This window comes from Hipposideros armiger, unplaced genomic scaffold (genome assembly GCF_001890085.2).
Source record: "Hipposideros armiger isolate ML-2016 unplaced genomic scaffold, ASM189008v1 scaffold_808, whole genome shotgun sequence".
Taxonomy (NCBI): Eukaryota; Metazoa; Chordata; class Mammalia; order Chiroptera; family Hipposideridae; genus Hipposideros; species Hipposideros armiger.
This window is the reverse complement of record NW_017732158.1, coordinates 561,118-576,846: the sequence shown is the minus strand read 5'-3', so window position 1 is coordinate 576,846 and position 15,729 is coordinate 561,118. Positions and strand designations below refer to the sequence as shown.

Sequence of the window (15,729 nt, the reverse complement as noted above, 5' to 3'; positions counted from 1 at the left end):
GGCTGCTCAGCTCGGGCTGACTCGAACCGCTGTTGCTCAGAGCTCAAACTCTTGAGCGAGCTCTTAACCAACTGAGCCACTCAGCCGGCCCTCTTAAATCACTTTTAAAGCCACAATATTCCAAGACTTAGATTCAAGTAGTCTAAATAAAACATCTGCAGAAAGATAGAACGCAACAGGAAAGAAAAATGTGCCACAGACCAACAAAATGCTATCATTCCCAAAGAGCTGTGGGAAAAGCCCTGTCCCATGAAGAGGTTAGATGATGGAGTGGGAGAAGGGAAAGGATCCCACATTACAACTAAGTGCCCACTAGGTCCCCAGTGCAATGCCAGATATTCTGCTCTGACTTCATTTGCTCTTCACAGCAATCTGCAGGAGAATGATCTGTTCCACAAGCAAGAAGACTACGATGCTGACAGATGGAGGGTTTTCCCACAGTCACTCAGCAGGCGGGGTATGATGCTCAAGTCCATATTCTTTCAGTATAACACGCTGCTTCCCACTGCAAGACAACTGGCAGAGTAGTAATTACACTTTTGCATCCTATGATTAAGATGAAGGACATAATAGAATCTGGCATTCTTGTCCAGCCAACACCAAGGCTAATGTTGGCAATTCATTAAATAATCACACAGCCATGCATAGGAGCACCCACTCTGTGCCAGGTATAGAGCTGGGGACATAAAGTTGAAGAACAAATGTTCTCCAGTTTCACAGAACTCACAATCTAGGAGACATATGTTTTGGTGTCACCATAAGTGTATATCCATATTATTGGAAATTTGGGACATGCTGTGTTGTCTCAGCTCTCTTAGGAACTGAGCGATTCGAGATGACTAAGAAGCTGGACAGCTGAGAATGTACTTCCTTAAGCATCAGGTCATTGATTTTGCAATTTTTATTAATCATTCTTTAATTCTTTGTCAATTTTCCTAGGGTATTCTAAGCTCAGAGGCCTTGTATCACCATTTCCACTGACTCCCCTGTACTACTGTATCACATGGACGGATGGACGGATGGATGGATGGATGGATGGATGGATGGATGGATGGATGGATGGATGGATGGACGAATGGATGGATGGATGAATGGATGGGTGAATGGATGGGTGAATGGGTAGATGGGAGAGAGTAAGGTCTTTATAACTACTTCATGTGAGAAATTCTGAACTCAAACACTTTCCAATCTTTCTTAGTTTTCTTTTTTGGTTTTGTTTTTAAGGGATAACATGACTTAAACTTATCTTGAAGACCTGTGTCATCAGTACTGTTATGAGAAAAGTAATGTGCTATGATTCAAGAACCCAAGTAACCTTGGGCAAATCATTTTACATATTGGGGGGGCCTTAAACTGCTCACTTTTAAAACCAAGGAGCTGAGCTAGAATGATCTCTAAGGACTCTTCCAACTCCATACCTGTATAACTCTTTGAACAATAAAATTCATTACTGTAAAGGTCCATTCAAACAGGATGGTCCTTCCCCAGAGTCTTGTGCAGCCTATGACTAGCTTCGCTGCACTCTCCACAGTCTATAATTAATATGGTTTTTGAGTACTTGAGTTCATAATTTATAGTTACTATTGCAAACTTAACTTCCAGCTCTCCCTCTTTCTCACTTTAACTTGTAAACTATATTCTTCTTGAATAAAAAGAAAAATAGGTTTCATGAAAAGGAATGGAACCTACATTTATTGAGTACCTTCCATGTGCCCAATACTGAATATGCTTTACTTCAATTAATTTAATCCTTACAACACTGCAAACAGGTATTATTATCTCTATTTAATAAATGCGGGAACCCAAGATCAGAGTTGTTAAGTTGCTGAAGACTGTAAGTTTTGATAGCTAGGATTCAAAGCCAGATTGACAGATCCAAGGCCTATGTGCTTTTGACTACGCAATGCTGTTTATCATAATAGTGTGCAAATTAAAAGTCCATAGGCTTAAGGTCAGAATCTAGGAACTCTTTAATGGTTAGCATAAATTAAGTTTAGCATATTGAATTTACATGGAGTTAACGAAATCTATTTTATCTTCTTCTGTAGAAAGGTGAGGGCTTTATTATTTTTTAATGCATTTTTTTAAAAGATTTTATTGGGAATTGGGGAAGGGGAACAGCCAAGTTGTTGTCCTTCAATCTTAGTTGTGGAGAGCGCAGCTAGCTCAGCTCCAAGTCCAGTCGCCATCCGGCCGCCAGTCAGCAGCTCCCAGCTGCTCAGCTCAAGGTGCCCTGTTCAATCTTAGTTGTGGGTGTAGCCCACCATCCCATGTGGAAGTTGAAACAGCAACCTTGTTGTTAGGAGCATGTGCTCTCACCAGCAGCTGAGCCATCCTGCCACCTGTTGGCAGCTCAGTGGCAGCTCAGCTTGGGCACAGCTCACTGGCCCATGTGGGAATCAAACCGGCGACCCTGTTGCTCGGGGCCTGCACTCTTAACCAACTGAGCCACTAGGCCGGCCCTATGCATTTATTTATTTATTTATTTTTACTTAGCTTATTTTATACAAAACTCAGGAGGGCTTTAGGTAGTTACCAAATGGACAAAGATGTCAGATAGCCTAATGCTAGCTTGATAGGTAAGAAATTAATTTATATGCATCACTGAAACTGGTAAATTATTTCTTAAACAGTGAAGGGGAAATTTAGATCCTTTTTCTCTTAACTATGGTCATTAAACAGAACTATATGTTCAAAAAGACTGAGAATTCAATAAGGATTTAACTATAAGAGCCACTATATAAATAATCTCAAGAGTCTATCTTCACGTTTTAGAATCTCCAGAAATGACACCGATATTAACAGCAACCATGTCACATTCTCTCCTTTTAAACAGTGTCTCTGGAAGCACTCAGATCTTTTACGAGTGTGTTCGTGTTCATCCTGAGCTCCAGAGGTTTCAATTCACTGAGGATGAATTACTGTATTTTCCTGAATCACCCAGTACAGTTTATGAGCAAACATAAGATTCTATTTCCAAGTACTCTGTCATCATAAATAATCTGAAGTCAAGTATTTCTTGGGTGGCTGAGTGTGGCCTAAGCTTATGAACTTTCTCAGCCAACACACGCATTCTTATATGTGAAGGTCAAATGCAGGGCATTTAATAACCTTCTGCTGAATCTACATTTTGGAGTATCAATAAGTGACAGAAATATTCTAGATTCACTTTGCTTGTCAGGCACCACATACAGGATTAAGTGAAAGCTGCACTAATTGAATGATAACATTACAAACAAAAAACAAAAAAAAAGTCTTATAAAATTGAGCAGATAGTGTGAGCTGGTTGCAAGAGGGGACAGGCGGCCTCGGTGCTGCTGGGAACTGACAAGAGCAACTCGAGAGCTTCTGGTTTACTGGTGGATGCTCACTCAAGTGCACCGGTGGGTTCTAAAGACCACAAACCAAAAAAAGTACTACTCGTGTTAGCGTCCAACTTCTGAGAATCCAAGTTTATGTAACACCTGGTCCTCTCTGGAATCCTAATATATTAAATTCTCTTCAAAACCCAACACTCTCTCAGGAGTCAGAAAGCAAGAAAAATATACAAATGTAACTAGTAAGATTTGGAACAGTTGCTATTTCTAGTAACATGAAGAATGGCAGCCATCATGGGGAGTGCATGGGACAGACCAAGGACGAGTCAAACCTCAGGCAGTAATGAGCACTCGGACTTTCAGGGACTCGGGGAGGAGCTGGGACTCAGAGTGTCTGGGATTTTGAGGGTTAGGAATGAGAAGCCAAGAGGGCCATACGAAGCATCGCAAAGAGGTGAATCCAAGCAGTGAGAGGCTGCAGAGAAGCTGGACAGTAAAAGCTGCTCAGGGAGCCAGGCACACCTGATGTGGTGACCTCCAACAGCTCTGCTCCGCTCATAAGCAAAGGCAAAACAACCTGCAAAGGAACGTGCTCCAGGGAGGGGGTGACTGGCCCATCTGATGCCCCAGAAGGTGAAGGGGGTTGGGGGTGAAAGTGGAAAGGCTGATCATGGAATCAGACAGGACTTAGGAGTATGCAGCCAAGAATAAATAGACCAGGGAAGGAAGAGAGATCCATCAGCTAAAGAGCACAGGGAAGGTAATGAATGATTCTGTGGGTGTGAGGGAGAGGTGGCAAGTCAGGTTAGAGCAGCGGTTCTCAACCTGTGGGTCGCGACCCCTCTGGGGGTCAAACGACCTTTTTACAGGGTTCGCCTAAGACCATCGGAAAACAAAAAGATATTTACATTATGATTCATAACAGTAGCAAAATTACAGTTATAGAGTAGCAACAAAAATCATTTTATGGTTGGGGGTCACCACAACATGAGGAACTGTATTAAGGGGTCGCGGCATTAGGAAGGTTGAGAACCACTGGGTTAGAGGGAAAAAGAGGGAGCAGGCCTCCGCCTTTGGATACTCTAGATACCCAGGAAGCAGCTTACTCGCTCTTTATAGCCTCTGTTCCCTCAACTTTTAAGATACTCAAGAGAACAGGCCATCAGCCGAGGCTCTAGGCCACACACCAAAGATATGTAATTCAACATCTTTACTGCCAAATGCAAACGGTACAGCCATGTTCCGGCATTCATGATATTAAGGATATTTCACCACTGCTCAGAATAACTGTCGGGTTGGGGACATCACTGAGGTCTGAAGGTCTTTGCACATTCTTCTTCTCACACACTCTCCCCACCTAGTTTTCTTTCTCAAACCTTCTTCCTCTCTAGTAACCACTCATGTCTCTGTCTTCTTCCTGGTCTCATCTGTCTCACTCAGCTGCCTGCACATTTGCACTGGCCTTGTAGCATCCAGTGACTTACTTGCCAAAGCCTGGCACCAAGGTCAAGTCTGGGCCCCATGCCCCCAAAAGCAGAAACTCCAATGATTTCTCCTTATGCTTTCAGTACCCTGCACATAGGAGGTACTAGACAAATGTCTACGGGAAGGAGAGAAATAACTTGAGCCATTGAGACACACGCACACATCCTTTTTGTGATGTGTCATATCCTGCACTTGAACAATTAACAATGCAGCCAAATAGGCATTTCCCATCTCCCAAACACTTGCCATGCCCCTGCACTCGAACTCAAATCTCCCTTCCGAATCCCCTGCTTTGTAAGGGCAGGTCGGAGGTAAAATCCATGCTGTGTAGACTAAAAGCAATGCAGGGTGAGGGACTGGGTTTTATTGACCTGTAACTCCTCAGCATCGACTATAAAAACTAATCTTTAGTAGACAAATTGATGATTTAATTAATCGATCAAATCACATGCATAAATTCCCATGAAAACAGAACCAAACTGAAAACAGAAGAGGCTTGAAATTACCAAAAGGCAAATAGTCCACAAACTAGATAATCAGACTCCAAAATCAGTGAAAACTGGTTTCATTATTTTAGATGTTTCTATTTTGAACACAGTAAATTTCAGTGCCAAATAATACAATATAATTTTACATTTGCAGCGGGTGGGGGTGGGGGGGTGCCTTTCTTTTTCCAAGCCTTTTCCCAGGCACCTGCTCATGCGATTCACATCCGTCCACTGAGCTTGGGAGCAGGAATGGGAAACCTCACTGAATTTGGAATTAGGGCAACTGGACTCAAGTCCTGTCTTCACCACCTCCTGTCTGTGTGACCTTGAGAAAAGTCCTTCAGCCACGCGCGTCTCAATTTCCTTCTCTGCAGAGATGTGATAAGATCTTGTTCTTCCTGCCTCTTAGACTTACGAGGATCAGGAGGAGGAAGGAAATAAAATCCCGTGGAATACCTACTATGTCCCAGGAATTTTACATATATTATTTAATTTTTACCGCATTATTGCAAAGTGGGTTTTACTATCTCTTGCCTATGATATGAGGAGGAAACAGGCTCAACAAGTAAAATAACTTTCCCAAGGTAATAGGGTTGTTCAATGCCAGAGCTCTGATTCAAACATTCCTGCCTTGTCCCAAAGCTTTCTGCATGAAACTACAATGTCTCCTAAGTGAGATCTAAATGTGTGTAAAAAAAAAAAAAATGTTAGCTGTTCTTTAGTATATTACTATATAGTATTCGCTGTTATTGCTTTAAGTATGGAAGGCCGAGACAAAGAGAAGCAGGTTATTTGCTAGGATCACATGTAGAGACAGAGCTGGGACTAGAACCCAGGTCTCCAGATGCCTCTCCATTAAACCACGCTGCCCCACACTCCAAGGAAAAGGCTCCTGACATTCACGGGCCTAGAGGCATGGTGCATGTTTACTCAGCCCAGCTGTTACAGAGCTATTTTAAGACAAGTGCTTTGAAAATCATGGAAGGTGGGTATCGAGTGTTTCATTAAATATTCCATATTAATTGACCCTTTAGAGAACTCCCATGTGAGTGGCATATGCTGCTGGCTTCCTGTTAAGCAAGCAACTCAAAGGCTGACTACAGCTCTTGCAACACATTATTTTGAAAGCACATTCAGATGGCAGCACAAAATATAGTTCTAAAACACTTTTCCATGAAAATAAACAATAGCTAATTCTTTGCTGTTCCTGGTTCTGTCTACTAAATGCTTGAGTGGGGAAAGGCAGAACTTAAACTTGTGACTGGCCTTAACACATGCAGGGTCTCTGTTAATAGGAGGGGGAAAAAAGTGGGATATAAGAATACAGCAGGTCCTCAAATATTGTCATTTCATTATAATGTTGATGAGATGCCCTAGGAACTTCGCTTGTTTAGATTAGCCCATGGTAAAAGTTACAGAAACAACCAACAACGTTAAGTGAGAACTTACTGTATTCTAAACAACTAATGGGTGTATATGCGTTTACAAGAATGGTTATAATACAGGGGAAAAATTCAACTACAATTTGAAAGCATGCCATTTAAAACAGCAGTGCTCCTGCAGCCCACAGAAATGTAGGCACGTGGACCCAGCTCACCTGACCCAGCTTGAGAGCAGAGCTTTAGACCATGTGCTCAGGACCAGCTGTCATGGGGCATAGTATTAAAAGGCTAAAAAGGACCAGATATACTCATTTTGTCCTCATGAACTTTCCTCAGTTTTTCTGGTTTTATTTCCTTTCCCCCACCATATACCTGTCAAAGGTCTACCTCCCATTTTAAATTGAATAGTATAATGTGTATAAAATCATCCAGTGGATACATTCAATATCCTGAACCAAAATTATTAGTCAATATCCAACTAGTATGAAGGTGTTATTATCAATAGTCATACAACCAATCAGAACAGTCATCCCATGGAACACCACAAGACAGCAATACAGTAAAAAAAAGAAAAATTCATTGCCATTCACATTCAGATGTGCCAATGGCCTTGCTGATGGGGATGCAGTTCACTTTAAGTGTTCTGATTCTATCTTGGCTCCACCACAAACCACTTGTTAGTACAAGTTACTAAAGCCCTCTTAGGCTGCAAGAGCATCTATCACATGGGGATCAATCAATAACAGTGCGGGTCTCGTGGTGTCAGGAAGATGAGATGAGATAATGCAGGGAAGGTGTCAACACGCTGTCTCCTGTGTTTCTGCAGAAGCAGTAGCAATAATTACCATAAAAGCAGTTAACAAGAATTCAGCATGTGTTACGTGCCCATCACAAGGCTAATTCATTCACTGAGTCCTCACAACCACTCTTGGAGGCGGGTTCTTTTATGATGCCTATTTTTGAGATGAGGAAGCTGATGGACAGACAGGTGCAGTCACTTCCTGAAAGTCACTCTACGCTGGTGGTAAGTGGTGGAGGAATTTTATCTGCTATGATTAGAAATGCCACTTAATTAACAGATGTTTTTGGTTTTTCATGGCATAGTGCTTAACACATCTTATTAAATTTATACAGATATGTTTGAAAAGGTAGTAAACAAAGAGTCATCATTTTCAACTCACCATCAAGGAATTTAACTTACACCTATGTATGTAGGGCTATTGTGGATGAGTCCCTGTGTCAATGTCTAGCGATGTATACAAATGACTAAGCCTATGGAAGTCTCAAGCAGGTCACAGCCTTGAAGGAAGACAGATTAGAAAACTACTGCAAAAGAGTACAAGGAATGCCGCGTCCCAGCTATGTACACCACGAGTATACAGTGTGGCACGAAGCAGCATGTGATCGGCCACACCTCGCGGAGGAGTCAGGAAGTCCTCACTGCAAGTGTGACCCTTGAACCAAATCAGACAAATGAGCAAGGGCATTTCAAGCAGAGAAAGGGCATACACAATGACACAGACATTTAACAGCACAGTTTATATGAGAAGCCACAAAAAGGTCAGGAGCACAGAATGGAGCAGAGCTTTGAGAGATGAGACCAGGAGCCCTTGCATGCTTACCAAGAATCCTGGTCTATAGTGAGCCATTAAACAGCTCTAAGGAGGTTGACTGACACCTGCCTCAGTAGTTCCAGTAAACCCTAGGCATCCTTAGTCACTCTCCATCGCACCCACTGTTCAGCAAGTCTGTGTGGCTCTACCTTTAAAATATATCCTGAAGCAATGACGGGGCTAACAGCATATGTGCATGCGCACAGAAAGATCCAGGAAAGAACTGATGATGCTGGAAAGGACCAGGGTAGAATGAAGGAGGAACTGGCCTTTGCAAGGAGCCCTGATAATTCACCCATAGAACAGAAGAGAAGGCATCATCTATGAGCACAGATGCAGGAAGGTGGAAGCCTGAGGAAGTTCTCCTCTGATTGCGTGTTTTCTCACGGAATAGGAAGCAAGGTCACCAGTTGACAGGAAGAATGGAGATGAAGGAGGTTCAAGAAGAAAAGGTACCAACAGTTGTCTAGGAGAATCAAAAAGTGAATGGTCTAGAGCAGTACTCAAACTTTTTGGTCTGAGGACTCCATTACACTCTTAAAAAATAATGACAGAACCGTCAGCAGCTTTTGTCTATGGGGGTTTTATCTATCAACATTTAACACAGAATACTAAACTGAGAAAGCTTTAATATAGACATAGCACATAATCCACTGTCAATCACAGTAATAACAGCAGCAGCAGCATGTAGCCTTTGGAAAATCCCACTATATAGCTGTGAGAAAACACAAATAATGTCTTATTATAAAAAGGGGTTTTGACCTTATGGAACTTTTCAAAGCACCTTGGGCACTGCCCAGAGTTCCCAGACCATACTTGGAGCACATCTGGTCTAGAGACATGTGCTAACCTAGTGGCTGGGTAGGCAAAGGTGCCCACTTGAGGTTAGGGATCATGAATTTGAAGTGAGAAGAGTCAGCACGACATGGGTTTTCCTCCATCAGGTTCAGCAGCCAAGCTGCAGGCAAGGAGTATGGAGAAAGCTGGATTTACACAGGTTTGTAGTTAACCCAAGTAAGTAAGTACCACGAACCAAGAGAAATTGGAAGTAATTATAATGGCTGCGACATTTAAGCTGAGTAGGAAGGAAATGAATACATAAGGGCAGGGAAGGGGTGGTAGGACCAAGAGTTCAAAAGACTGTTGGGTTTTAGTATTAATAGAATAAACCAGGAAGAAAAGTAGTAAGAGAGTAGGATGCTTGAAACTGAGAATGTGGAGGATCACTGTTAATAACTTCAAACTCCAAATCCAAAACTAAATTGCCTCCTTTCCCTCTGAAATTTGCAGCCCATTATATCCTGCCAATCACCCAAGGCGGAAGGTCATCCTAGATCTTTTCACTCTCTGCATCTGAGAGGTCCATTCCCATTGTCTCTCTAATCTTTCTTGTTCCTCCCTATCCCTCCACTCCTGCCCTTTCTCTGGCCTTGCATTCACTGGCCTCACCCTCCCTTGACTGAACCTCAGCAGCAGTCATGCGCATGCCCAGTTCTGCCCCACCCAATGCATGCTCCACTCTGCTGTGGGTGCACTTTCTACAGTGAAGCCTGATCACGTGATGCTCATCCCGCTGCCCAAGAAGTGGCTTTAACAATACAAGTGGAGGCATAAGACAGACAGAGCGAGGCTGTCAGTAAAAACTGGGGTCCATCAAGGTATGAAAAGTAGTAACCCCACAGTGTCATGAGATGATACAGCGAAGAGAATATGGAAGAGAATGAAGGAGAAATATATAAAAATGTTAAGGAATGTTTAGATAAAGAGAAGCAGGCAAAGGAAACTGAGAAGGAGTCATAAACGACATAAGAGGACGAGGACTATGTAGTATGGTGAGAGTTAAGATAGAGTCCCAGAAGGAAAGGAAAAAGCAATGTCAATTGCCACAGAGAGTCCAAGAAAAATAAATTTAAGAAAAATAATTTGTATTTGAAAATCAGGAAATCAATGATCTATATTGGATCAACCTCATTTGCATTACAAACATGATATAATTTTCACCATCTTAAAACAAAAGACACTTTCTCACTTTCCTCATCCTGACAGCCAGATGGAACTTCAGTGTTTCCATCCTTTATCGCAGGCTCTGGCTCCTGGAGAACCCCAGGTAAGCCATCAAGCATGCAGACAGAACAAGTGCTTAAGATGCCTGAAGACGCCTTAACTACTTTACGTGAACAGATCTTGATTGGTGTCAAGTGTAAAATTATGCTGACAGGTTATCCAAGGGAATAATCGAACAAATGGCAAAGAGGTTGTTGACTTCTGAGAAGAAAAACTAAATGACATTATTCTGAACTGACTAAAAATGTAACCAGGCACACCACTCTTTTTGGACAATGACAGCCTTTCTTCCTCCCTTCAGTATAATCCAACAATCACTATGTAGCACCACCTGGTTTGGGGGGCAGGGAGTACAGACATGTACATGGAATGTACACCTTAATGTTAAAACTAATATAATCAGTTTTTAAAACTATGTACAGTTATATACAGCAGAAATAAAGTTCTCTTAATTTAACGTTTTTTTAAAAGTAGTAACAGCCTCAAAACCCAGCTCCAGCTTGGAAGGAAATCTTGGGGACAACAGTGGTATATACTATTAGAAATGCTACATCACCAATACTTGATGCTCAGAGTAAAATATTATGTGAAAAAAAATAAGAAAATCAAAAGAAAAAATAGTATTCAGAAGAATAGTAAGCTGAGTAAAGAGAAGTTTTAGGAAGACATTGAATTTACTTCACTTATCTTTTTTAACATGCATGCACATTTATTTTTTCCACACATACACATATATACAAGAGTGCCATATGATAAAATCTGTCTCAATCTAAAAGAGCTCTTTTAATAGGTAGAAAATAAAAATTCTATTCCATTTTTCTCTTTCATTTACAGCAGAATTATTCCCAAAGAGATGCCTACAGTTGCTGTCTCCATACACTCCTCCTCCTCCTCTCTTCTTCTCCAATCCGGAGTTTGCCCATCACTCACCAAATCTGTTTCTGTCAAAGTCACCGAAAACTTTATTTTGCTTAATAAAATATTCCATTCTCAATCCTCGTTTCATGTGCTCAAGCAGCAGCATTTCACATGTCTGACCACTCCTGCTAGAAACACTTTATTCCCTCGGTTTCCTGGAACCACTCTGCTGGTTTCCTTCCTACTTCACAGCCATGCTTGACCTTCTAGAAAATCAAATCACATTTCACTCTAGTCCCTTACCCAGCTTCAAATCTCTTCATAGCACATCATATTATATAGCCATTTATTTCCTTATTGTCCATCTCCCCCACTAAAACCTAAGTCCTTTTAGGGCAGGGACTGTGTTCACTTTGTTTACTGCTCTAAGCCAGTGTCCAAAACAGTGGATGGCACATAGTAGGAACACATACTATTGAAGGAACCCTTAAAGCCTGAATTCAATGTAAGACAAGTCAAATTTTACCTATGTAGTAGTCAGTATATATACACAGTGGTCAGTAAATTCATCAAATATATTACTCCCACCCTAAGACGGAGAATAAAACAAAATTTAAAACTACAAAATAGTAATATAAGATAATTTCATTCATAATAGATCTATGGTTGGTTACAGGCATTCATGGAGACTTTAACCACTAAAAATGACATCAAGCTCAAATACATGTTAGTCCGCAATGTACCACGTGGTACAACTATCACAGGTAGGCTCTTCTCTTCCCGAATCATTTATTGCTAGAACACTGGTTGGGATGAAAAATAAATCTAATATATACAGAGACCAAATTTCTTGGATTCTCAAGTATCTTCTAGATTTTACTTGACTTTAAAATAAAAGGAACATGTTAAATGTGTAACTAAACGTTGATTAATGTTTACCTCTTTAATTCATTATAAACAAAACTGAAATCAGGGTTTTTAAAAAAGTAATTTTTGAACTGAAGATCATCCGCTTACCAATACAGCGAGAGTCAAAAAAGAAAAAGAGCTGATGTCCACAGCCAGAAAGAACAGTAAAAGATTGGGACCCCACTTATAAATCTATTTTGAAGGATAACTTATAAAGACCCTAAGAGTCAAACCTACAATTGAGTCATTATTTGCAGTGGTGTTTTGTTTTGTTTTTGTTTTTGTTTTTCTGTAAACGCAAACCAGTCAGAAGGCTAACAGAGAATGGAAGAAATCCCACTCAATGGTGATAAACACTCATATAAAAAGGCCACTCATTTTACAGCCTCTTTCAGGAGAATTAAAAACAAGCAATAAGCAACAAATAAACTAAAATTTTCAACATCTGTTCATAACAGCCTCAAATACCACAAGACGCTGAAGTGAGAGCTTATACTTATTACCTGACTTAGAAGATCATGTGCCATAAGGAATCAGTCTATTTCAAATTAGTAGAACCTAAGTCAGGTGGGCAGAATGACTCTTAGACACAGTAATGACAACTCTAAATTCAGAAGTTGGCTGGGCTGCATGTCAGGGTTACTAGGTTATTCACTGGATTATATGAATAGAGCTGATGTGGTAAGAGCCTTAAAACCAGAAGCAACTAGAACCTTTACCAAGAAAGATACATGAGTGGTTGGAGGCAGAAATATTTAGAGATGTCAGCCCAAAGGAATTTGTAGGCCTTGCAATTGTTTTAAAATTTTTATTGTAACCTATTACTCTTAAGATGGCAATAGAAAAAAATGCTTTACGTAATTTCGCTATTAAGTGCATAGTATGTGCTGGGCCCTGTTGGCATGTTAAATATGTCGACTTGTTTAATGAAACCATTTAATAAGTCTCATTTAGGGATTTAATGACAAACTCACCTGTCCATCACTCAGCTGTCCAGCAACCTTATCTCTGTGCAATGCAGCCAAGAACCAGGAAGAAAGCAAAACAAACATCACCCTACTCAGATGCCAGCCTTCCAGGGTTCACTTCTGGGAGAAGCCCTCACTCACAGGACATTACAGGGGAAACTGCACTGCATTTGGAACCAGAAAGCTCAGAGTTGGGCAGGCTTAAGAACTCAAAAGCACAACAGCCTAAGAAAGGCTATCCAGCTATTTACATCATTATAACCTGGTGGCTTATCTGATAGCACAGTAATGATTCCTTTAGGGCAAGGATCCTGCTGTGTTCCTTGTGGTACCCCAGCAGGGAATAGAGTTCTTAGAGCATTGTAAGTGCTCAGTTTTCATTAATGACGCTTATAATGATGATCCTTAGTCATCAAAAAGATTAAATTACATCTAATATATTCTACAAAGAGAAAAACAAAAACATTTGACAAGCTTTTTGTTAACATTCAAATAAAGGCTAGAAGGTTTAAAGAAAGATCCACGGCTGTCCAAAAAACTTGATTAAGAACTAATTGAACAATCCCGAGAACTCCAGGAAACAGAAGTTTCAGGAAATGCGCACAGCACTGTACTGCCCGCTTGTGGGCCATAGCATCCTGACCCACGCTGCCTGCGGAGGCTACAGCCAGGTGGAAAATGGGGGTCTACAGGCTGGATAACCACCTGCAGCTCCCTACAGAACTTTGTTCAGAACAGCAGCTCCCAGCTTAATGGAAATGCCTGCAAACCCCTTGACAGGAAATCCAGATTGGGACAACTCAGAAGCAGTCCACAGAGTTAGCAATCACCACCCAGCATATGGGCGAGTATGAAACAACTTATCTCATTTCTAAATGCACATGGCTCTCACCACTTGCGACCAGCCTGTCCTTTCTTGGGGGCTGCTAACCAGCAAGTGGAAAGCAGACAGGCGAGGGAAACAGAATTTGAAGTGCAGAGGGACCCTGATGCAACACTGACACCAACACATGAGTGTGCTCTAACTTTAAGTACATAATTAGCAAATTATATAAGGGCCGTTCGTTATAAAAGGCACCGCACTAGTTGTTAAGTCGCTGGGGCTCCACATCACTCAGGATTAGTGCTCACATGTGTCGTGGAGGGGACTCTTTCTCCTCCCTTTTAAGCTGAAAGTGGTTACACTGTGACAGAGAAAAGAAATGTCCTGAATCATGTGTAACATCTTTATGCATGAAAACTTTCTGACAAGACCCAGAAATTACCATTCCACTGAGCTGTGACTTTTGAGTTGACACAGCCTTCCAGAGTTGCCTTTTTTTTTTTTGTTAACCCCCAAAGAGGCACCTTCAGGCGAGTTTCCAGCCCAGGAGCCAAGCGTGCAGCACACCACCAGGGCAAGCACTGAATGAAGGAAAGCAGAATCTCGAGTGAAACTTCTCGTTTCCTGTCGCTGCTGAGTGAGGTTGGACTCGCTCCTTCTCAGATGGTTCAAGAAGGGCTGTAAACACAACCACCTAGCTTGCCAGCGGGCCACACACTCAGGGGGCTTTCGGGGCTGCCGCGGCGTGGTACTCCCTTTTCTTCCCTTTGACCAGTGTCATTCTTGTACCAATAACGGTACCAGAACGCCCTCCACTTCCTAGAGTCCTCGTCTATGTCATGGTTCCTCTTTTAAGAAAACATGGGGACAAACGCAAAGCAAAAGAACAGATTAAAGGCCAAAATTACCCCCCATCATGTCGTTTCATTCCTCTGCATCGTTATAAAGAGCTGGATCCAATTCCTTTTGTTGCCCCACACATACACACGTAGGTGAAGGGCACCCTAGGACAGCTTATTTTTTCCCGCCTCACAGAAAGCCTTTCCGAAATCCTCCTACCATCTCCAGACGCTTTAGCATTCAGCTAAAGAGCTAAACCGTTCCCAGCCAAGGTACGAAAAGCCGAAGTGGTCCCCAAAGCAGAAGGCTGGGAGGCAGAGCACGCTGGGTGCACCTAGATGTTTGCATTTACACAAAGAAATTAGCCGGGTGATTAATGGGAGATGCCGGCTGGAGGCGGAGACGCCCGCGCCGGCCTCCTTACCTGGGACATCTGCGGCCTCAGGTTGATCTCCTTCAGGTTGATGGAGCGCGCCCGGAGGTTGTTGAGCAGCTGGCAGAGCAGGACTCCATCGCGGAGGGTCTGCGCCAGGTCAAACACCTGCGCCGAGTCCCAGGTCACCCGGTGGTTGGTGGGCAGCACCTTGCAGTGGATGAGCCACTGCGCGCACTGCTTCCACGGCTCCATGCCCGACGGCTCCGGGACGCGGCCGAGCTGCGGCAGGCAGGCGAGTGTGCGGGTGGCTGTGCTGCTGCCGCCGCCGCCGCCGCCGATACTGCCGCCGCCGCCGCCGCCGCCGCGGCCCGCCCCTTCCCTGCGAGGGTGCGAGGGAGCAGGCGCCGCGGCGGACCGGTCGGGGGCCCCACGCGGGGCTCGGCGAGGATCCCGGCCCGACTCCGCCACCACCGGCCGCCACTACAGCGAGTCCCGCGCGCTCTCAGGGCGCCCCGGCCGGCTCGGCGGCGGCGGCGCACGGGCTTCCGACTCGCGAGCCCGGCACCGGCGACTGAGCATGCCCAGCGCGCAGCCCGTCTGGCCGCC

The 15,729-nt window shown here is 43.0% G+C and overlaps 1 protein-coding gene across 1 annotated transcript in view; it reads right to left on the bottom strand.

Moving 5' to 3' along the window:
* The window catches only part of LOC109374297 (guanine nucleotide exchange factor VAV3), a 311,672-nt gene extending 296,185 nt beyond the window's left edge, over window positions 1–15,487 (bottom strand). The window contains exon 1 of the mRNA XM_019628800.1: window positions 15,172–15,487. Coding sequence (XP_019484345.1) covers window positions 15,172–15,375 — 204 coding nt within the window. The 5' untranslated portion in view covers window positions 15,376–15,487. The remainder of the gene's footprint in view (window positions 1–15,171) is intronic.
* Between the last annotated feature and the right edge of the window lie 242 nt (window positions 15,488–15,729).